Source organism: Urtica dioica, chromosome 7, assembly GCF_054948205.1.
Source record: "Urtica dioica subsp. dioica isolate 48M chromosome 7, U.dioica_male_clone48M_v1_H2, whole genome shotgun sequence".
Lineage (NCBI taxonomy): Eukaryota > Viridiplantae > Streptophyta > Magnoliopsida > Rosales > Urticaceae > Urtica > Urtica dioica.
In genome coordinates this window covers 48,223,538-48,246,367 of record NC_142762.1, presented here as the reverse complement: position 1 = coordinate 48,246,367, position 22,830 = coordinate 48,223,538, and the positions used below count along the sequence as shown (strand labels likewise).

At 37.3% G+C, this 22,830-nt stretch overlaps 4 protein-coding genes across 6 annotated transcripts; 1 reads left to right on the top strand and 3 right to left on the bottom strand.

The window, feature by feature from the left end:
• Nucleotides 1-234: 234 nt before the first annotated feature.
• LOC149392474 (DEA(D/H)-box RNA helicase family protein) lies at nucleotides 235-6,447 on the bottom strand. The gene is made up of 19 exons (XM_089619430.1): nucleotides 5,992-6,447; nucleotides 5,721-5,903; nucleotides 5,568-5,636; nucleotides 5,371-5,477; nucleotides 4,718-4,796; nucleotides 3,858-4,031; nucleotides 3,628-3,776; nucleotides 3,422-3,517; nucleotides 3,202-3,304; nucleotides 3,030-3,092; nucleotides 2,746-2,807; nucleotides 2,534-2,630; nucleotides 2,174-2,292; nucleotides 2,052-2,094; nucleotides 1,838-1,939; nucleotides 1,637-1,735; nucleotides 1,434-1,517; nucleotides 1,082-1,344; nucleotides 235-522 (listed from the first exon to the last, which is right to left on the bottom strand). The coding sequence occupies exons 1-19, from the start codon at nucleotides 6,313-6,315 to the stop codon at nucleotides 507-509; spliced, it is 2,232 nt and encodes a 743-aa protein (XP_089475556.1). The 5' UTR covers nucleotides 6,316-6,447; the 3' UTR covers nucleotides 235-506.
• Nucleotides 6,448-7,691: 1,244 nt separating this feature from the next.
• On the bottom strand, nucleotides 7,692-9,273 carry CIP8 (COP1-interacting protein 8). The gene has a single exon (XM_089619431.1). The coding sequence runs from the start codon at nucleotides 9,122-9,124 to the stop codon at nucleotides 8,102-8,104; it is 1,023 nt and encodes a 340-aa protein (XP_089475557.1). The 5' UTR covers nucleotides 9,125-9,273; the 3' UTR covers nucleotides 7,692-8,101.
• Nucleotides 9,274-11,827: 2,554 nt separating this feature from the next.
• SHD (Chaperone protein htpG family protein) lies at nucleotides 11,828-16,143 on the top strand. The gene is made up of 15 exons (XM_089618882.1): nucleotides 11,828-11,965; nucleotides 12,134-12,254; nucleotides 12,346-12,499; nucleotides 12,600-12,680; nucleotides 12,799-12,910; nucleotides 13,021-13,147; nucleotides 13,225-13,363; nucleotides 13,565-13,682; nucleotides 13,828-14,027; nucleotides 14,133-14,348; nucleotides 14,420-14,585; nucleotides 14,714-14,852; nucleotides 14,940-15,090; nucleotides 15,177-15,581; nucleotides 15,688-16,143. The coding sequence occupies exons 1-15, from the start codon at nucleotides 11,899-11,901 to the stop codon at nucleotides 15,937-15,939; spliced, it is 2,448 nt and encodes an 815-aa protein (XP_089475008.1). The 5' UTR covers nucleotides 11,828-11,898; the 3' UTR covers nucleotides 15,940-16,143.
• Nucleotides 16,144-18,964: 2,821 nt separating this feature from the next.
• LOC149392471 (thaumatin-like protein 1) lies at nucleotides 18,965-20,888 on the bottom strand. 3 transcript variants are annotated; one of them, XM_089618850.1, is made up of 3 exons: nucleotides 20,653-20,888; nucleotides 19,885-20,560; nucleotides 18,965-19,628 (listed from the first exon to the last, which is right to left on the bottom strand). In XM_089618850.1, the coding sequence occupies exons 1-3, from the start codon at nucleotides 20,726-20,728 to the stop codon at nucleotides 19,349-19,351; spliced, it is 1,032 nt and encodes a 343-aa protein (XP_089474976.1). In that variant the 5' UTR covers nucleotides 20,729-20,888; the 3' UTR covers nucleotides 18,965-19,348. The 3 variants fall into 3 exon arrangements, with proteins under 3 accessions (XP_089474976.1, XP_089474978.1, XP_089474979.1); XM_089618852.1 differs by having other exon boundaries at nucleotides 19,434-19,624; XM_089618853.1 differs by lacking the exon at nucleotides 18,965-19,628 and having other exon boundaries at nucleotides 19,881-20,560.
• Nucleotides 20,889-22,830: the final 1,942 nt, after the last annotated feature.

Genomic DNA, 22,830 nt, shown 5'->3' with positions numbered 1-22,830 from the left:
AAGTCGTAAAGTTTGATGCCCACGTAAAACGACAATGGGCTTTTCAATAAGCCGAGACGTAGAGCGATAACTTCTGCTTCTTCGAGTCCATCGCGCAATTTGAATTTGCAACAAATTGTAATTTAGCAATTAACATTTTTTAAAGGTATTACTTTATGTGCTTCAATTTCTAATCATGTTTTAAGCAACTTTAATTTTTGTCTTAACAACATGAAGGTAAATAATACTCAGGCATTGATCTTTGGTTTTCTCTAAATTCATGGAGGAAACTTCGAACATAAGGCTGGGGTGCTGTAGAGAGAAATGATTCCCTATTATACTGACTGGTTCTTTAGGCCCCCATAGAGCACCAAAATTGTTGAATTAATAAATTACATAAATAAATAAACAGTGTTACAGAGGAATAAATTAGAGGGACCCCGACCAAACCTATCAAAATTTGTTTCCTCCTGAAAAGGACAAACATATTGGCACTGAGTTGAGATATTGCAGTCTTGTAGTGTTCCCTACCTCCGCTTATACCTGTCGAATTGACCCCATCCAAAAAAAGTCAATGGCATTGGATAAGACATAACGACTTTTTAATGGCATGACTCGTCCATATTCGATGACAATAATGAGAAAAAGCAGATACATCGTGCAAACGATATCTAGGAAGAAAACAAGATAACTCTGGAATTGTTTAGTCTTCCACACCGATCCGATTATGTTTTACTCGAGCGAAACGATTTGATAAGAAAAGGATTTTGTGGCATTTAATTAGTGATGTAATAAAATAGCTTAGCATCCTACTTGGCAAGTTAGTTTGAACAAAGATATATTGTGATCAGATTTCTATCGGACTGTTTGGAAATAAGTTTACTGTAAATGAACTCTAGGATGGGAGAGCCAAGCGTCTTTCGAGTTACCCGTGTTACTACCAGTCGTTCATTGGTGCAATTGAGTTCTTATACTTGACTCTAATCATGTTATACCCTAAAGACTATAATCCATTGCAACCAGTTTCGTTGGCAGTTTCAGTGATAGTATGAATAGAAGCAAATATATGCTAAACAACGGAAACGGAAATTAGTGGGCGTACCTTGACTTGCTTTTGAAAGAATGACTGGGCTTCTTTCCTGATCCAGGACCACTTCTTTTCTGCTTCCTCTCACTCATGTCACCTTGGAATAGTTCCTTCATCTCTTCCGTCCTTGACTGAGATCTCTGAGACGAACGAGGCTTTGAATTCTTGTTACCGCTTTTCATCGGAATCTTGCCAGACTCTTCGGCCCTTTTCTTGGCCTTGACAGCCTTTGCACGCCGGTAAGCAACGTCAACAAGTTTCACGCCACCTTTTTCCTTCTGTTTTCCAACAACAAAAGATGAAACTTATAACAAAATGAAATGATAGAATCTGCATAACAGAACGTTAGTAACCAATGAAAACACACCTCAGACTTTGCTCTTTCATTTTGTTCCTCCAACATTTCTCGAGCTGCCTCAAGCTTTCGTCGCTGTTTACGGGGCAAATTTTTCTGTGGATGGGTGGAGAATGAATCGTTAAAATCATTTTTTTTTTTTTTTTTACAATTACGCCAAATGATTTTCTGATGGACTATATAACAGTAGAGCTGGAAGTTATTTTAGTTGTCACCTCGCGTTCTCGTTTCCTCTTCTCCTTCATCTTGAGGTCTTCAGCTTTTTGAGCACTCGTGACTTGATTTCCAGTTACCTTTCCCTTATCTAAAGATGCCTGCCAAAATAAATAAAATTACAATCGCCACGTATCAAACAGTCATTTATAGTATAAGAAAAAGGAAATATTGACTGGAAAGTTACAGTGGTGGTTGGTTACCTTAATCGCCTCCGCTGCAAGAAGCTTCTCCTTTTCAGTGATAAACCATGTCCTCTTAGGGCGTGAAAATATTTCATCCCTGTGTGCAATCATGTTTTCAGCCTGGAATACATTAATTCTTTTTAGCTTCATGGTATACAAAAAGAGGCTTCTGGATATTAAGTGGAAACTAAATCAAGCATGCCGTCAAAAAGAAATGATTCAAATCAAATACCTTGGTTGCTTCCATTTCAGCCTTTCTAAGTGCCATCTCTTCCCTACACATATAATCAGGCATTGATAAGCTCTATGCTAAGATGACGATAAAATTATCACATACGCGACAAAGATGTACACCTCTCTTCTAGAAGAATCACGTTTACTTGATCCTCCATTTGCTCAATCTGTTTAGACCACTTGATCAGTGATTGTTCAGCAACAATACGGCTCTTAAGCTTTGAACCAGCCCTCTTTGCCTGTCAAGTCAAACTCATAGAGTTCAGAAATGAAAACGGACACAGTGCCATACTTATAATATATGATAAAAATAAATTTCTTGTTAGGTATACTTCAGCCCCTAGAAAAATCACAGAATAACCTGTAGACTGTTCTTGGATACATGAACAAAAAATTCAACTAAATCCTACGTGTAGGCTTTACCAGGAAACATAAACCAATAATTTTACGCAAGGTTAAATTGCATAAGATGACACTCACAATAGCTTTCAAAAGGGAGCGATCATTGTCTGTTACAAATGTGACGGCATAACCTTCTCTACCAGCTCTTGCTGTACGACCAACTCGATGAACATAGCTGGAAAAAATAATCCCATTGTAAGTACATTACTTTTCGCAAGCTTAATTGGTGATGATACCAATTAATAAATAAAACTTAGGTTAATTGGTAAGGACAAAACCTAACAACATACCTTGTAAGATCACGAGGACATGCATAATTTATCACAGTTTTGACACCAATAATGTCAAGCCCCTAGAAACAAAAAACAAGACAAAAATGTCAATTAACAGTTTTTTATGCTGTGAGTGAGAAATAAAGAGTAGATCTGACACATAACTATCATGTCAATATCAATACTATACGCAAAACACCCAATGTTCAAAATGCAAATAGAAAAGGATCAATTTATAAAACAAACAAGCAAAAACTAGAATGAACTAACGAGCTAAAAAAAACTATGATAATGTTTCTCACACGAGCAGCCACATCAGATGCAATTAAAAAGTCAACTTCCTGCTTCCTGAAGAGTTCTATAGCCTGCCATAAAAAAAATGGAAGCAACGAAAGATGGAGAAGAGGTAAGACAACATATAAAGCTAGGAAAAATGACCTGCTATCAAAATGTAGAAATATCAAGTTTACTCACATCAAGACGCTGGACTTGAGTCAGGTTTCCATGAAGCTCAGCAGCTTTCAACCCAGCTAGACCAAATAAAATCTTCAGCCTATGTGCAGTTTGTTTTGTTCCACTGCCGTCGGCAACAAATACAAAAAATCAGATAAAACATTGTCAAATTGAAGACACAATGATAGAAAATAGTTGAAATAAAAAAACGAACAAAGTCTTTCAAGCTAACAGTTGACACCTGAAGATGATTGCTTTGGATGTAAATGTCTTAGAACACAATGAAAGGAGGACTGCCTCCTGATTTACCTCCCGCATCCTCCGTATCCTAACTACCCTGTAACAAAGCATACGTGATAGTCAAGCCATTAAATTCACTTCAATATCAGAAAATGCAATCAAAGGTGATTAGCACATGTGCGATACTGAACAAGAAATGAATCCTACTCCTCTGTCAACGCTTTTGGTCGTTTTGTATTCGGGTCGGCAGAGAGGCGCAAGGGTTTGTTCAGGGATAGCTTGATAAGCTCGTCTACTTTCTCAGTCATTGTTGCTGAAAAAAGCATGGTTTGTCTCCTTTTGGGACACAGCCGGACCTGTAACAAGAGATTAGTAGCAAGTTGTGTTCATTGAGATGAACCAGGATAATAAGAATAAGATGGGTGAAAAGTCGTTACCAGCTCTTGAATTTCAGTACTAAATCCGAGTTCCAAAAGACGATCCGCCTCATCGAGTATAAGAACAGCAAGGTCGTCCATTTCTACTGACATAGAATTATGCAAGTGGTCTATCATACGACCTGGCGTAGCCACAACAATATCTGGCAATGATCTCAAGGCTGCTTCTTGTACCTAGTAAAATTCGCATTAGCGTAAAAATTTGTCAGGACCTTAGATTTAGAGTACAACAATCATAAATGGATTGTAAGACGTTATATAAAATAATTAGAAGTTGTATTACTATATAAATATGGCTGATTATGAGAATATAGATCATGAAAATGCTATAAGTCTAGTGGACGGGAGATTTTTCATTGATCCGCATGCACTTCTTGAATGTCTGAAATTTAGCATATTTGGTTCCTTCCTTTTTTTTTCTTTCTTTATGACCGTGGTGTCCGGGTTGGACCCGACGGGAGAGTACCCAAATGGCACCAATTTTTGCGTCCAGGGGGAATCGACCCGGGGACTTGATGGTAATATTCAATTAAGATTTTAAATAATACATAGATGTTAAAGGGTTGATATAGAGTAATTAGAAGTTTCATTACTATATTAATAGGGGATATTATGGGAGGAGGGATCATGAAAAGGTAAGAGATATCTTAGTGGAGGGATGAGTTTTCCTGGTCAAAGGCTCCGAAATCTACTACTTGTAATTCATTCTTTGATATTTCTATTAGTATAATATGTCAGTTGGTGTTTATTATTGGAAAAAACATGGCATCATAACCCAACACCAACTACAAAAGAGAGTACAGAGTCTACAGACTACGCTGAATTCAAGCTTTTAAGTAGAATAAAATTTGCAGTCAAACCTTCGTTGAAAGTCCTCCGACAATCAAGCAACATTTGATATCAGTAAATTGTGCGAGCTTTTCAGTCATACTATGGACCCTGAAATTCCATTTTTAAATGTAAATCTGAGTATCCAATATAATAACAAGAACAAATATAAAAAGAAAATATATTTTGAAGAGCATTATCACACAGAGACACCAAGAATTTTATTAACCATTGAAAAAAAAACACAGTAAGAAGAAACCTTAAACTCTCATGTACAAAATTTATCTGCACATCTATTTGTGTCGTACATAGTATTGTATTACCGCATTTTGTATTCTATGATAAATACTCGATATTTTATAGCATAACTAGTTCAGGTCATTTTTCCTAGTTTAAGACTCATTTAGATCTTCCAATGTCAAAGACCCACGACTATGTATCCACATAATCGCCGGAAATAAAAGTATACCATCCGTAAAATCACATCATAGAACCTATAAAAACAACATTCCAATCATGAATTATTTCCTTAATCCAAAGCGATTTTTTAGAACACTTAGCAATCAACAAGACAACAGAAAAATGCCCCACAAAATGACAATAGTTATGGCCACAACAAATAGCACCTTTTTATCCAAACAAGTTAAAAAAACACTAATAGACTACCAAAGTATGAAGGACTTACTGGACGGCCAACTCTCTAGTTGGGGTCAAAATAAGAACCCTAATTGCTGGTACTCGCTTTGGCCGGAATAGTAATCTCTCCAATGTAGGTAATGCAAAAGCCGCCGTCTAAAACCATAAACAGAAATAATAAAATATCAAATCAACACAAACATTGAACAAATCATTTAAAAAAAAATAAGATTATAAGGCAATTACCTTCCCCGAACCAGTCATGGCACTCCCACATATATCACGCCCAGCCAATGCCAAAGGTATACACGCGGCCTATACACAAAACCCTAATTACTCATCCAAATCTTAGACAAACGATCCGAAATCGAACGAAATAAGAGGAGACAATAGAGACACCTGAATTGGCGTAGGTTTTGAGTAACCTAAAGCCTCGCAAGCTCGTAGCAACGGTCGCGACAGATTAAGTTCCAGGAAGGAATTCGCCTGGAAAGAAGCTTCGTCGGAAGGTGAGAAAAACGACTTAGCATCGACGGTGGTTTCTGTTGTGTCATCATCGTCTTCCTCGAGTCTGTAATCTTCCTAGAAACCCAAGCACTGATGTGAATTTACTAAACCTAATATTAAGATCACCTAGGGTTTCGAAGAAACAAAATGTAGAAATCGTTACTTGTCTGTCTGGTTCCGAATCGGAGCCACCGCTCTCCTCGTCGTCGCCGTCGTCTTCTTCGACGGCGTTGGACGGTTGATCGGAGCGTCGCTGAATGGCTTTGGTAATTTTATCATCGATGGAAGTTGTGCTGCGGCGAGCGTGCTCTTCGGCGACGGACTCGGAGTAGGAAGCGAAGTCCCACGGCGACTGGCCGGAGTTCTTTAATCGCGGCTCATCCGCACCTTCGTCGTCATTTGGCTCTTGGCCTTGTTCGTCGTTTTCAGGTTCTGAGTTATCGATCTCCTCGTCACTTGGAGGGTCGAAAACGAAGCTAGAAGACATGGAAGAGACTTGGTGAAGGGTTTTGAGTCAGGGTTTTGGAGAGTTTAGTATAGCGGCTCAACGACGTCGCGCTGAAATGGTTTTTTTTTTTTTTAGAAGACCTAAACTAAGAGGCTTTTGTTGTACTACTGCTATTAAAAACGATAAAACAAAATAAATAAAATAAAACGGGCATAAAACGGGCTTTTCGGCATCCACTATTGGGCCTGAAATGTTGGGGTTTAAGCGAAATGGGTAGTCCGGAACTTGGAAATTGCATGTATTAATGCTTTTGAAAAATTAATCACGAAACTGACATTTACGCGTTACATTTTCATTTTTAGAAAAATATCTCAAATAGCTTTTTACAGTTTAAAAACGCTATTTTTAAAAAATTTAAACTATCGTTTATTATAGTAATGTTGCACTTTAAAAATATTATTCCTGTGATTAATCTTAAAATTTCGGTCAGTTTCCTAATAATTAAAAAAATAGTTCAAATTAAAACAAGTCATTATAATTATAATAGAAAGTTAGACATAAGACCATATTTTTATTATAATATTATACATAAATTAGACTGTTTAAAATTTGAATAATTGAACTTGTAATTTCTAGAAAACTATAATGCTTCAAACAATTTCCTTTCTTTAATTAAATTACTCAGTAAAAAACTCATTGCCGTTTGTTTTAATATACAAAGTAAAATACAAAATAAAAATTGGATAAGATTGAGATTTTTTTTGGTCAAATAAAGAAATTAAAAAAATTAAAGGATTAAATGTTAAAGACAGTGGGGTCTGATTTTCAAAGGATTAAATGTTAAAATAAAAAAAAATAAAAAATAAAAAATAAAATTGGAGCATATATATTATACATTGAAACTAAAATATCGAAACTAAGTTTAGGGTTTTTTTTTTTTTTTTTTAAGAAAGGCCTCGTCAAAACTCAAAAGTCAAAACTAAGTTTAGTCCATCATCCAATGGATGTTTTCTCTAGTTAAAACTTAAAATATGGATTAGTCAATGACTCTGTGGTGCCCGACTTGCACTAAACTTGCGTCTATGCGTTACATTATATCACTTCAGCATGAACTCTCGATATATAGTATATACACTGCTTTGTACTTATAAACCCTAAAAACATTATACTTGGCACATACCATTAATCTAAGAAAAGAAAGGGCGTCCAAAATCGCATTTTTCTTAAGCAATAAGCCTTCGGTCTCTAAACTAAAAGTTCAAACCAAAGTCATTCAGCAAATTATAAGTCAATGAGCCTTCTTAAATACCGAGTCTATACAGAAAAATGGAAACTTTTTGCTGCCTCTTAAACCCATCTTTGAATCCATCAGATACGAGATTCTATACGATCAAGCTTCTGAAACTTGTAACTCATTTCAACATAAAAACTCATCAACTTTATTACAACAGCTGTGCATAAATTACAACCTCACAAGCAACTTTTTCGACATATAAACAACAAACAAACGTGTCACTTCTGAGATTCAGAATTTCAGATTGACAATCGCAGTGCTAATCCAATGACAACGGACCAATGGATCACAACCAAAACACTTTCCCCGCCACCATGAACACCAAACAGATAGAACATAAATATATATTTACATAGAAAGTAAACATTTAACTTTCTTTCTTCCATTGTTTATCTACCAACTAAACAGACCGAACGGAAACAAGACAATACAAAGCAATAAATTACAACAAAGGAAGAGCAACAGAAGCAAAGCAGAATATATCGTGGTTTAGATTATTACGAAGGATACCGAAACCAAAAGCAGTTTTACTTAATCGGAGAGCGAATCATAGAAATTACCTTGTTGACGAGAACCAGAAGCTCTGGACCTAACAGAAGCCCTAAATTTCTCCTCCTCGTACTCCGGATCGTCCGTGGGAAGTTCGAATCGGCAGACAGGGCACGAATTTCGGGAGCTAAGCCACGGGATAATGCAATCGCCGTGATACCTGTGGCCACAAGGCAACTTCTTCGCCGCCTCTCCGACGCTCACGGCGTCCTTGCAGACCGCACAGACGATAGCTTCTTCTTTCTCCGCCGCGACCACGGTCGGAAGCGCCGCCACGACGGACTTGGCTGCCGGTGGAGCTCCTCTCCTTCCGCCGCCGTCTCTGTCCGTTAGGGTTTGAAGCAGCGCTTCGTAGCCTGTGGCGTCAACGTAGTCCTCGGGGTTTCCGACGTAGCCTTCCTCCGATTCAGGTACTTCCAGGTGAAACTCGATCGAGTTTTCGTCGAGGTCCGTCAGGATATCGGCCCAATCCACCATCCGGTTCCTTTCGAGGGCGCCGCGAGTCATCAAATCACGGAGCCGGTGGCGGAGAGACTCTCGGAGGCGGCGGCGAGTCCGATTCAGTTCTTCCTCCTCATTCTCCGACCGATCTCCGTCGCCTTCTTCTTCGTTCCCTTCCCCTTCCTCGACGTTCCATCCATCGATCTCGATCCGGAGGAAATCATCGTCCGGCGAACTATGAGTCTCCGCCGGAGGAGGCGGCGGCGCGTCGTCGTCGGTTCCGCTCTCGGCGAAGAATCGCAGGACCTGGAGGAACTGCGAGGCGAAATGCGGCGCGTCGGCCGGGTCGGAGAAGCCGGATTCGATCGCCTCCGGCGAGAGATTGTTGAACTCGATTTGTACTGGCGCGGGAACCGATTCGATCACGAAGCCGCTTTTACACTCGTAACAGACGATGTCGGTGTCGCAGTCTAGGGTTTCGACGGAGACGCTTTTCTTGCACTGGTAGCACCAATACGACGGTGAACCCGGTTGGGGCTGAGGCTGAGACGGACTCTCCGACATGGCCTTTGGGCGAAACAGCCGAGAAACCGCGACGGGAGAGATTGGAGATGATGATGATGGAATGGAAGAGAAACGAAGAAATTTCCGATCGATCGTGTAGATTGGGTTTATTTTTTCTTTTCTTTTTCTTTTGGTCCCTCTCGATGACTTGGACATCTAAATGATATTATTTCCGAGATAAGTTTAGTTGCTTCAAGGCGGTTGTGTGTCCTAACTTTAGACCCATTGATTACATTGACTAATTGTCCAAACACATTTTTAGAAGATCTGAATTTCATCGAACGGTCAATATTATATTTGCTTTGATTCTTGTGTGGGAATCATTATAGTGAAGCATTGCTTTTTTCATTTGATTTATTTATTTTTATCGTGCGGGTCTAAATATGGTATAGTCTCCTATCTGATTAAGAAATCGTGTTAGTTCGAAATTAACGTTTTATTTATTTTTTGTTTTTTTTCATTCCGTGAGCTTATTATAATAATTTTTTAGAGGCGATAGATTAATAACTCAATGAATGGTTCACTTTCTTAAATAATAAAAAAAATAAGTCAAAATTTCATTTTATTAAAAAATAATCTACCAAAATTAATTCATTGATTAGATTAATTTAATTTATTTTACAAAAATAGTCTTTCAAATTCAAATTAATTAATTTGATTAGGTTAATTAATTTATTTCGGCTTGATAGACTATTTTTCTAATAAAATAAAAGATAAAAGATTAGCTAGTTGAAACAAAATAAAATTATTAAAGCCGATAATGATACCGTAAATCAATTTAAAGGAGAGTTAAAAATATAGTCTATTTTAGTCAAATTGTATAATTTGTTTCGTATAAGTTGGAAGTTATTTTTGTCATGAACTTTATGTGGTCAGTTTGTTTAAAAAATTATGTAATCATATTAATCCGTTGTTGTTTAATTTTTAGTAGTTTGTTTATCAAAATCAAATTAGTACTTACGTATGATTTCGTTTTATGGAAATCAATATATTTGTGTGTCTAAACTCTAAACAAACAAATTGATATGGCTAATTATGAAGATACATCGTGTTTGAACGTTGAGAATAGGGAAATGATTTCAAATTTGGAAGAAAGTAAATAAATAAATGGAAAATTAGTTAATTATGACCACTTATATATTTTAGTGCATAGTGACAACAAGAAAAAAAAAATACTAACTTAAATAATATGAATGTGTTTTTAATTTTACATGATGCATCCCCAAAGCCACCCCTTGACCTCTCCAAGTGAGCCCGACTCGCGAGACACGAGTTGTCTCGCGTCTCCCTGCATGGCTTGGAGCCTTCTCACAACATCGCGGCCTCATGACCCCCCGCGTTATGCAACATCATATCTCCCTAGTTGACGCGGCCTCGCGGCTTCCACAAAAGATCTCCTTGTGTAGCCGCTCAACACTTCCCCGCCAAAGACACCTAGCCGCTCGCCTCCTTGCTATTACCTTACCCAACTTCTTCTTGGTGGGTCCCCAAAAGTCCAATGCCCTATAAATACCCTCTCCCTCTTTAGTTTAGCTTGGGGTAATTCATTAGTTAGGAAGGCAAGCCTCTGTCAAAATTCTCTTTCTCGCTTCCTCTATACAATATGGAGACGAGATTAGACTCCCTCACATGTTTGCTTGAGCTAATGCTAAGCGCCTGGAGTAATCTCGTTGTGCCCTCTTAGATCATTAAAAATGAAACAATTTGCTAGTGACGAGTAGCAGCAGTTGAGAAAGGTGGCAACATGTGAGTAAGAGTTAGAATAGGCCCTGCAATAGACAAATAAATGAGGATTATTGTTCGGATAAAATAAACTGTGGGTCGTATAATCACAAAAAAACTGCACAATTGAGTTGTATTGAATCTTTGTCAGGGGGATCCCTATTTATATTTAACTTGAGGTAATTCATTATGCGAGTGTTTCATCTAAAATGTAGTAGCATGCAACACACAAACATGCTAATAATTGAGATAATACCCATATATCTTAAAATAGATAGGTCATTAGTTTGATTGTTAAATTTATGTCATATTTATATATATCATAATGATTTTACCTAAAACAACGATTATGGAACAATCACAATTGATTGAATAAAAACATTCTCTCAGTCTCTAACTTCAGCAATCGTAAAGAATCATATGTAAAACTAACATATCGAATTTAAAGAGCATATATTTTCTCAATTTGATAACCCTCCTAAGATAGTTAAAATTTAAAAATCACACATGATACATTGTAGTGCATCTAAATGAGAGAAAGTGAAGTTGCTCTTGGTTTTTTAGAAATGTTCATGTGCCCTTTGTTTAAGAAGTTTTCCGTATTCCAGTTACGTCGCAACATTCACATTTAGATGCTCTTCATTCCTCCACGTCAAAAGACGAGAGCTTTAACCAATAATAGCCCGACACGTAAGTAAAATGAAGATCCTCCGTTGGATAATCCACGCTGGCACGAGGAGATCATCTATCCGGTCAATCGGACTTTGAGGCATTCCAAGTCGTCTCGCGGGTCCCGGACAAGCCCTGCGTTACTTACACCACGTCAAGGAAACCAACAAAGCCAATCAAAATACTCCACGTCAGCACAAGTAAATCAGAAGCCGTGGATTTATCCAGCGTGGCAAAGTAACACACCGATCCTAAAGTCAAGCTCACCGTGAAGACCACGGTCTCGTTGGACCTATATATGCAAAATCCAAAACCTTAAACATATTCATAAATCTTCAAAAAAATCCACACTAAACTAAACCGAAGCTACTCGAAGAACAACAATGAGGAAGTGGACGATCCCTTCCGCTCTGATTCTCCTATGCCTTCTTTCAATTCTCTCAGATCAAGGTACTTCACATCCTCTCAGTGATCCATGGATTCGAGGCATTCATTTCTTTTCCATTTCTTCAGTGGATCTGCTAGATCTTTGTATTGTTTCTATTTTTCGGGTTCATTTTGTGGTGATTCTGATAGATATGACTGTAATTTTGCGGATCTGTTTGGATGGTGATTTAGGTCGTAAAATACAAGCGAATGCCGAGGCTAGCTCAGACGAGCTTGTAGATCCACCGAAGGTGGAAGAGAAGATCGGTGGGGTTTCACACAGTCACTCCACTGACTCAGATGTCGTTAAGAGGTTTGTTTGAATCTCGCTTCTTAAATCTGACATATATGTAATATCACTGATCGTAGTCATTTACACAGTTTATTTTGCTTTTGTATTGCAGAGAATCAGAGTCGATTTCTAGGAAATCTCTTCGCAACAATGCGGAGAAGTTTGAGTTCCAGGCCGAAGTTTCTCGGCTCATGGATATCATTATTAACTCTCTGTACAGCAACAAAGATATCTTCTTGAGAGAGTTGATTTCCAACGCCTCTGATGTAAGCTTTTTTATTTTATTTAAATGCAGTCATTAAATTGTTTCTTGAATTTGATGTTGGGTCTTGCTATTAATGCTAAATTTGATGTATTCTTAAACAGGCCATAGACAAAATCAGATTCTTGTCCCTCACCGATAAAGAGATATTGGGTGAAGGTGACAACGCCAAGCTTGATATCCAGGTTGGTTACGTTTATAGTAATATAAATTTTCTTTGTTTAGGCAGTGGATACAAATGATTGGGTGGTTAGTTGTTTGTGGTATGTTCTTGAACTTAATTGTGTATGAAACCAATTGCAGATTAAGTTAGACAAGGAGAAGAAAATCCTTTCGATACGGGATCGGGGTATTGGTATGACCAAGGAAGATTTGATTAAGAACTTGGGTACCATTGCAAAATCTGGAACGTCAGGTATTGGAATATGAATAAATATGTACACGAGTTTTAGTGGTGATAGCTTCATTTTTACAATGAACCATTCTTTATTTATTTATTTATTTATTTATTTTATTTCTGTGCAGCATTTGTTGAGAAAATGCAGACAAGTGGAGATCTCAATCTCATTGGTCAATTCGGAGTGGGTTTCTACTCTGTTTACCTTGTTGCTGACTACGTTGAAGTTATTAGCAAGCATAATGAGGACAAGCAGTGAGTATTTTTTTCACCGAACTTCTATGTAAATGAATATCTTCACGAAAATAATGAAATTAACGTTTCTTTTTCAGGTATGTTTGGGAATCAAAGGCTGACGGTGCCTTTGCAATCTCTGAAGACACATGGAATGAGCCACTGGGACGTGGAACTGAGATTAGACTGCACCTCAGAGATGAGGCTGGGGAGTACTTGGAAGAGAGCAAACTAAAGGTGTGACAAAGCAATACTGAGTGGTCTTCTTATTGATTTGATTGTCTTGCACCATTATTATTACTTTCATTTTATTGCAATCTATTATGGCTAGTTATCCCTTTTAAGAAGATAACCTTCTATTTATTCTGTTGTTTGTTTTGGTTGGATTTATAATTGAATCCGAATTTTCACTAATGGGCAATTATTAAATCCCTGCAGGATTTGGTGAAGCGATACTCAGAATTCATCAACTTCCCCATCTATCTATGGGCAAGCAAAGAGGTTGATGTTGAGGTTCCCGCTGATGAAGATGACACAAGCGAGGAAGAAGAATCACGTATGCCTACTTAATTTATCTTTTTTTTTTGTTTGAAAAGGACCTAACAGCTCAGAGAAGCTGGAGTCGGAGTTTCCTGTTCTGTTTCATGAATTATTAGTGTTTGTAAACATTCTTAATTTTGGTCTTATGCCTATTCAAATAGCTGAAAAGAGCTCTACTGAGGAAGGGGAAGATGATGCTGAGAAAGATGATGATGATTCCGAGAAGAAATCAAAGACAAAGACAATTAAGGAAACAACTTATGAATGGGAGCTTTTGAATGATGTTAAAGCTATATGGCTACGGAGCCCCAAGGAGGTGACTGATGAAGAGTACAACAAGTTCTACCACTCTCTTGCAAAGGTACTTTGGCAGTTCATCGTCCTAATATGTGGATAATACAGAGCACTTTTTCTTTTTGCCTTCTCCCTTAAGTTCACTAACCCCTTACATTTGCTGTATTAACAGGATTTCAGCGAAGATAAACCTTTATCATGGAGTCACTTCAGCGCAGAAGGTGATGTGGAATTCAAGGCTGTATTATTCGTGCCCCCCAAGGCTCCTCATGATCTTTACGAGAGCTACTACAATGCCAACAAATCCAACCTGAAGCTATATGTCCGAAGGGTTTTCATCTCAGAAGAATTTGACGAGCTCTTGCCGAAGTATCTGAGCTTTTTGATGGTAATGAACCATATACTAATAGCACCATCATATTATTTTCAAAGATTGTTTGCTGATGGCCATATGAACAGGGTCTTGTGGATTCCGACACTCTGCCACTCAATGTATCAAGAGAGATGCTCCAACAACACAGCAGCTTGAAGACTATCAAGAAGAAGCTTATCCGTAAAGCCCTTGATATGATTCGAAAAATTGCTGAGGAGGATCTTGATGAGTCCAACGACAAAGACAAGAAAGGTACTGTATTGGTCATATCTCTATATTCATTGAATAACTTGTTTATGTTTCATGATGTGCCGCTGAAGCTTTGGCTTTTTTTTTCTTGCCCCTTTTGGCTGATGTTCTTGGATCCTTGGTGCAAGCAGATGTTGAAAAATCCGGAGATGAAGAGAAGAGAGGCCAGTACACAAAATTCTGGAATGAATTCGGTAAATCTATCAAATTGGGTATCATTGAAGACGCCACAAACAGAAACCGGTTGGCAAAACTTTTGAGATTTGAGAGGTAAAGATAATTTTTTAATTCATGTTTCATACCATTTTTCAAAATATTTGTGCAAGGAGGTTTTAATAATTAATATTTTTCTTACAGCACAAAGTCGGATGGAAAACTAACGTCATTGGACCAGTACATCGCAAGGATGAAATCAGGACAAAAGGACATCTTCTACATTACTGGTACCAGCAAAGAACAATTGGAAAACTCTCCATTCCTCGAGCGCCTCAAGAAGAAGAACTACGAGGTACTGAAGAGTTAGTTTTGTTTTTCCAGGGTTCAGTTTTGTTTTCTCGGTGGCTAAACTTTTTGTTTTTGTTTTTGCTGACCCAGGTGATCTTCTTCACCGACCCCGTTGACGAGTACTTGATGCAATACCTAATGGACTACGAAGACAAGAAATTCCAGAACGTGTCGAAAGAGGGCCTGAAGCTCGAGAAGGACTCGAAGGTGAAGGAACTGAAAGAGTCTTTCAAGGAGCTGACCAAGTGGTGGAAGACCGCTCTTTCCTTTGACAACGTCGACGACGTTAAGGTCTCGAACCGTTTGGCCGACACTCCTTGCGTTGTCGTCACTTCCAAATACGGATGGAGCGCCAACATGGAGCGAATCATGCAATCTCAAACCCTCTCCGACGCCAAGAAACAAGCTTACATGCGCGGCAAGAGGGTTCTCGAGATCAACCCGAGACACCCCATCATCAAGGAGCTCCGAGAGCTCGTTGTTAAGAACCCTGAGGTAACAAACAGATCAACTCGCTAGTATTTGACTTTAACATCGCTAACTATTCTAAAACCATCCCTTTTTTCTTTCTTTCTTTCTTTCTTTCTTTCTTTCTTTCCAGGACGAGAGCGTGAAGAAAACGGCGCAGCTCATGTACCAGACGGCTTTAATGGAGAGTGGATTCGTGATGAGCGACCCAAAGGACTTTGCCTCGAGAATCTACAGCTCGGTGAAGACGAGCCTAAACATCAGCCCCGACTTGGCTGTTGAGGAGGAGGAAGAAGTTGACGATGCGGAGATCGAAACCGATGACATCAAAGAAGCTCCAAAGGCCACTGAAGACGACGCTGAACATGTCAGGGATGAGTTGTAGATTCTTGCACAACGGCAATAATTGTCTTTTTTTTTTTTTTGCCTTTCCCTTCATGTTGTAGTTTCAATGAGAGAGTGAAAGAATAGAAATGCATCAAGGCATTTTGATTTGGAGAGGGCTTTAGAACTGATAGACTTACTGTAATCATATCAACCAGAATTTTGCGTTTTAGCATCCGTTAATCTTATCCGAGTTTGAACCTTATACTATTTAACTTATTTGCCTTTATTATTCTGTTGCGTTAACGACATATACTCTTTAGAATATGATGATAAAAAAAAAAAAAAAAAATTGAATGATGTTCCATTTAAATGCACTGATAAATTTTATGCTCCGCTTTACAAGTGCACAAAGTGAATGATTGGTGATTTCAGCCCCTTCCTTGAGGTGACAATTTAAGAATAAATTAGGTCGATCTTTACATCAGCATTTAGTACTGTAGTGAAGAGACGCATGGGCTTCCCAAGCTAACTCTAGAATACTAGTAATAAATTAAAAATCACTCCACATTTCGATGTTGCCGAAATCTCGGATCCACCAAGCTTGTAATTCCAGCAATATTTGGGAGGAAAAACGCCAACCAAACTTGCTAATATTCAAAGTTAAGCAAACACTTTACTTTGATTTGATCCACTTGTAACCAAGCCTAATCATGACATTCTATTTTCTGAAAACTTATTTCTTTTCTAATAAATTCAATATCAAAGAAGATACAAAATATTATTTATGCCCACCATAAACAATCTTATTCATGCTTTCTGAAAATAAACAATTAAAGGTAAACAAAAACTTTCAAAACATTGGTGGTATTGAAATTACAACGTTTCAAAGTTTGCCACAAAAACATAAACTGAAAGGCATTTAAGAATAAAAAAAGATACCTAACATATCAAATATTAATAACGAAAAACCGAAAATACTAAAAATGATTCGTCCAAGAACACAAACATCATATAAACTAGTTATAGTCGTTTATAAAAAGGAGTTCTAATTTTTTTTTCTTTCTTTTTTGAAAGCTCAAACAATAACTAGTCATAAAAATACATCCTGAATTTATATTTTATTTTTTCATAAGGTTTGAACTTTATACCTTGTTAATTTCATGATATGGAAACAAACAGGAACGCATTCCATATGCTTCATTAAACTTCGTACCAGATTAAAAATATTGAACGGGATATGTATCATCGAGATTTTACTATAGTCAGGCAAAGAGAAAATTTGGTGTTCCGTGCTTTCGGGCATAATTTGAAAATTTTTTATATCAGTTTGTTTTAGGTTGATGACACAATTTTATTTATTTATTTTTGTAAACAGAATTCCAATTTCTGGCAAGAGAGTGATGAATAGTATACTTTTCAATCTAATATAAGTTGTGTCCCCACTGAATGTCAAGAAGAAAACTTCGGTTAATTGTGCAGTCAATTTTATCCGGTTAAGTTCAATTAAAAATAAATAATAAATATTTAATCAACCGAATTTACTTCTTTAACTGAATGCAATCTCTAGATCCGCCACTGTTGCTTTGGATTCGATTTTTGTTGAATTCTTCTATAATAAATTTTTGAATGGTTATTAAAAAAAAAATTCCAGACTTTTGGATAGTTTGCGAAATTCGCGCTCAAGATGTGATGGATACTTTCCAATTTCAGGCAATTTATTATCGGAAATGATTTTTGACACGAATTACGCCAAAGTGATAAACACTAAAAACTATTTAAAATTGTCCACTTGTCAAACACTGGGTGGATCGTCCAAATTCGTGAGTCGTGACAAATAGCAGTGCTCATTTAATATATATTGATCTAAGTTGTGTCCCACTGAATGCAATCTCTAGATCCGTCACTGTCGCTTTGAATTCGATTTTTGTTGAATTCTTCTACAATAAATTTTTTAATGGTTATTAATTTTTTTTTCGCAGTCAAATATTCTCAACTCGACCGTCGATGGCCAGGAAGTCCCGAAGTCGACTTTCTGTGAGCGATTTTTCGATTGAGTTTTACTTATTATTATAAAAAAAATAGATAATATTAACTACAAAAGAATTTAAATCAAGTGATGATGAATGTGAGATCGGATTTAACAGGTGTTGGGGAGCTACATTTTTCCTAGGATGTTGGACGTCATGTTCCTCAACACCAAATCCATTGTAGATAATGTAATCTCTTCATTCGAACACTATCGCGCGACGACGTATTTTATTTTATCTTTAACTTCTTTTGTATGGCTTTCTGGTTTTCTTTAGCAATTCCCATAGCTTGTATATGTTGAACATGGTTCGACTGGACTTGGACGAAGATACCCAAAAGAAAATTCGACTAGACTTGGAATCACAAGAAGACGAACATACCTAGCTCCATATAATTGATTTTTTTTTATTAATTATTATTATTATTATTATTATTATTAGCTTGCTCTTCTTTCGACAATTACAAGCAAAAGTTACCATATTAGAGCAAATAAAAAATAAAATTGGCCTGATACATGCATTACAGAAAAAACACTTTAAGCAAAAGTAACTAAATTGAGTGAATATGAGCCTTTTTGCCTATATACGTAGAAGAAATGATTTTATCAAGCCAAGACTTTATAAGCGCTTGTTAGTTTACTTTTAATGTGATATTCTTAGCAGATCAAGATAAATAGTAACAACACATGACAATAACTAAACCACAAAAAATTTATATCTTATATTTAGAAAATATATGTAAACATTTTTTTTTAAGATGCGCGTAATATGCATGCAGTTTTTTCAAGTATATTTTATTTCTTATATTTGCTTGTACCTAGCTAGCTAGGTAACATTTGTAATCTAGAGTCTGAGCCCGTCTCTAGATTATTGTGGTTAGTGTAAGATTTCGGTTTTGATAAATACGTTTATTTGTAGAGAAATTGCCGGATCTACGACTAGTTATTTATTAACTTTTTCATAATCAACCAAAACTATAATTAAACACATCTATTAATTGGATGTCAACAATTGCCTATATTTATTATGTCAACTCCACGACCAAAAAAAGGACGACGGACACAGAAAACTCCACGACCATATATTCTCTCTGTCACATAGTGTCAAATCAGAATACCCGACCATCAGAGCCTTATATGCTCACGAAAATGAGCATATCAACAACCAAATGTTCTGTGTCCATCGTCCTTTTTTTGGACACTGGAAAAGAGAACAAGCATTGGTCAGAATAACTTTTTTTTTATATATATATATACTATTAAACTAGCTTAATTCCAACTCCTTTACATGCATGTGGCCGCGAAAAATTGAACTCTAGAACTACAAACCTCGTAATTTTTCTCATCAAATTCTCGCTCTCTCCTAATACAAATTCCATGGCACTTTGAGTGAACTCTAAGGACAAGGACGGCACGAGAAAGAGAGAGAAGTGCTGATAAGTTAAGAATAAATCAAAGTAATTGACACTAATAGAAAAGTGAGAACGTGCAAATAAAAATAAGAGACGAGCTTGTTTGATGAGCCTCCAGTCATAAAATCTGGAAACCATGGATTATTGTTGCTGTTATCTGCGAGTGGAAATCCCGCTTCTGTCCCCGGATTCTTGTTACCCGGAAGTGGAAATCCCGCTTCTGCCCCTGCTGTAGCCCCTTCTATTACTGCTGACCCGTTATTTGACGATGACGACCCTGGCGGAGGTGTATCTGTTGCAGATTTCTGACTGGACACCAATAAATAAATAAATAAAATAACCCATATAAACTACCTCAATTAAATAGCATTGATATTAAACAGCATAAAAAGCGAAACAAATTTTTTTTTCTTCTTATTAACGATTAGGTATGGAAATCAAGCTATTTAAATTTTTAAAAAAAGAAGTACACGTACGTAGTCGAGATAAAAAAATAATAATAATTAGATGTGATGTGAAAGGAAAACGGAATATTGTGTGAAGAAAAAAATAAACAGTTAATCACCTTGTGGAGGAAGCAGGGCAGAATGTTAGGGTGTAGTCAGCTCCACTGCAAGTAAACGTGCTCGTCGGGTCATCATACGCATAGCTATACGATTTCGGACACGCCGTCTTAAACATCTGCGAGTACACCGATGCCTTACACGTGGCAGGCGATCCAAACGCCCCGCTACAACAGTACTCCGGCTTCGCGAATGCCTCGCACGCGCTCATGCACGCCTCCCCGTTCCCGGCCCGAAGCTCCGCGGGACACGCGCGGTTCAAGTCCGCAGCGCATCCGGTGGAGAGGCACGCGCCGCCGCCTCCGAGCGCGTCGATGGCCGCCGGGAGGTTGAAGCCGTCGACGAGGCTGACGTCGTAGAAGTCGAGCCCGCCGGCCGCGACGGTGAACTCCGCCAGCGTGGCGGGCGGTTCGGCGCCGTTTCCGTCGCACTCCGGTCGGCCGGAGCCGCAGTCTCCGGTGGCGCAGGCGAACCGGGCGGTCTGCGGGTCGGTTTTGCAGCCGGTTCGGGCCCAGAGGCGGCCGGACCAGTTTGGCGGGACGTGGAAGAGGCGTGACGTGTCAGGGGAGAGCTCGAAGCCGGTGCTGTCTAGGGTGTTGCTGCCCGCATTGGATAATATCCCAGGCCATATCGTGGTTCCGCATTTGTTTATCACCGTGAATGTCGCTCCTGATGTGCCTGTTGCCATAATTACGAATGTGCCATGCACATCAGAGAAAGTGCAATAATAATGTGGTCATTGATGCTATATATGTAAATATTTCACGTACCTTTGGCGAGTAAAAGCAGAATGAGATGAGCGATGATGATCGTGATCATGGTGGGAATTATGGGAGAGTGATTCATGGTATGATCTGAGATCTGGCTATGTATTTGGGGAAGAATAAAGATGATCTAAACGTAATGTGGAGTGTCAGTGTAATTGAATGAGAGTTATGGAGATTGTCGGATTTTGATGGGGAAAGGAAAACCGACCTTGTGTTTGTTAGTGGAATATTTTATGTGTTAATGTATCTATCTGAGTATTATATATATATTTATACTTAAAAAGTGGAAGGGTTGGGAGAATATGGACTGTTGCGTAGTAATTAGGAAAGGTCAAATTTTGAGCTGATTGTGCCTTCCTCGCACTTGATTGGTTTCCTATAAACGAATTTGTGCAACTTCTTATTATTAAGTTATATAAAATATGTTGATTCCGTTTTTTTTTATTTGTTTAATCAAATCTTTACGAAGGAAGATATCTTGTTAACGCGAAGTTTATTCTGACCACTAGCTTTCTTGTTCAACTGCTACTACTACTATAAGCCATTCAAATTAAATAATATTATTATATTCGAGCTCAAGTTAACTTACTATGAGCAGTTTTTAGGCTAGTACTTACTGTTTCGTTACATTTTCCCTCCAAGAACATTACACTAGGATTTTAGTCTCTCTCTCTTCTCTCTCTCTCTCTCTCTCTAAAGGAAAAAAAAATATTGCTCAACTTTGAGTCACTACCGTCATCAAATAATCCATTAAATTTATTCATCTTTTTGCACAGGCTTCACTTTTGCTAACATATCTTGTTTCACTTTCGAGATATACTGACGATTCGTGTGGGCTCTATTTTAATGGATAAGATCAGTTCTTTTTTGCGTTTCGTCAATAGACGCATATATATTCTCTATACATTCTAGATATCTGAATGTTCGATCTCTTTTTTTTGGCCAATTGGATTGTATTGTTTGTTTTTACATTTAATTGAATTAGCTGATTTTTGTATAACAAAACTATCCAAAAGTTGTCATTGTGTTCTTCATTATGCATGGATCAAATTTTTTATCATATTATCGCTCAATTCATGATGTCACACAACATATTGCAATATCAACGTGACATTTTTTTTTGGACAAATTAGATAGCTAGTTTCATTTGTTATAAATTATTTTTCCTATTTGGCCATACTCAACTGACTACGAAACGTGTTTATTAGAGTCAGCACTGTGTTTATGGAATCTATGGCTTTTTATTATTTACTATAACAAAGACTCATCGTGACAAACCCAATTTTTCTTTTTCTTTTTTTGTTTACTTTTCAAATTCTTTATCGGCTCCTAATGTGCGGCTTCTTTACTCCTGGAATTGTATTCCCGAAAATATCACAATTTCTCCTTTTAATTATTCTATAATTCCACTCAGTAAAAGCTTATATTGCTGATCCTAATCGTGTATAACTATATATCTATATTCTATAGATTCTACACTACTAAAAAAAGGTAAATAATTATTATGAGAGAATATATTATACGTGTCATAAAATATAAATCGAATCCCCCGGCCGGGATCGCCCAAAAATCAATTTGAAATACTATTGTTCAGCGAATAAAAATATAATATATTACGACGAGGCCATGCATTATTGCCAGAATAAATAATATAATTTGGAGCAATAATGAATGGGGTAAAAAATATAGCAACACTAAAAAAAACTTGCTAGAAGCAGTCTAGCAACCATGAACAAGGAAGTATAAATTATAATTAATAATCCGAGCAAAAAAATTATAATTAATAAGGTGGTTTATACTATATATCATGGGACGGTAGAGAAATATGGGCGGCCGCGGGTATTTCGATATGCCACGTGTCTTTCAGGCAGAGGTTCTCGCCTGTAGTTTCATCGGCACACTACAAATTAAGCTGTAGTATTATAACATTTTTTTGGCTAGTAACTTCCATAAAATTTAAACTATTTCATTTTTTAGTTATTTGATTCACATAGCAAATTGGCTTTATATAGATAATTATTTTAGAAAAGTTAGTAGGCTCAATAAAATTTTGTTGAATTTTTATTGGATAATGTTGATATGTGAGATTTATTTATGCAAAAAATGATATTGACTTATTACGAAACGAATTTTTTGCTTAAATCGATATAGCTTGAAAATCGTAATAACAAGTGAAATCAA

What these genes read in the sequence shown, in the direction of transcription:
- LOC149392474 (XM_089619430.1), bottom strand. Translation starts at nt 6,315, where the DNA reads ATGTCTTCTAGCTTCGTTTTCGACCCTCCAAGTGACGAGGAGATCGAT. An exon ending in ACTAGAGAGTTGGCCGTCCA is followed by an intron (nt 4,797 to 5,370) that starts GTAAGTCCTTCA and finishes ATGGAATTTCAG; the next exon opens with GGTCCATAGTATGACTGAAA. An exon ending in TGTCCTCGTGATCTTACAAG is followed by an intron (nt 2,631 to 2,745) that starts GTATGTTGTTAG and finishes TATTTTTTCCAG; the next exon opens with CTATGTTCATCGAGTTGGTC.
- CIP8 (XM_089619431.1), bottom strand. Translation starts at nt 9,124, where the DNA reads ATGTCGGAGAGTCCGTCTCAGCCTCAGCCCCAACCGGGTTCACCGTCG.
- SHD (XM_089618882.1), top strand. Translation starts at nt 11,899, where the DNA reads ATGAGGAAGTGGACGATCCCTTCCGCTCTGATTCTCCTATGCCTTCTT. An exon ending in AAGCATAATGAGGACAAGCA is followed by an intron (nt 13,148 to 13,224) that starts GTGAGTATTTTT and finishes TTTCTTTTTCAG; the next exon opens with GTATGTTTGGGAATCAAAGG. An exon ending in AGTATCTGAGCTTTTTGATG is followed by an intron (nt 14,349 to 14,419) that starts GTAATGAACCAT and finishes CCATATGAACAG; the next exon opens with GGTCTTGTGGATTCCGACAC.
- LOC149392471 (XM_089618850.1), bottom strand. Translation starts at nt 20,728, where the DNA reads ATGAATCACTCTCCCATAATTCCCACCATGATCACGATCATCATCGCT. An exon ending in TCTGCTTTTACTCGCCAAAG is followed by an intron (nt 20,561 to 20,652) that starts GTACGTGAAATA and finishes TTATGGCAACAG; the next exon opens with GCACATCAGGAGCGACATTC. An exon ending in TGCCCTGCTTCCTCCACAAG is followed by an intron (nt 19,629 to 19,884) that starts GTGATTAACTGT and finishes ATTGGTGTCCAG; the next exon opens with TCAGAAATCTGCAACAGATA.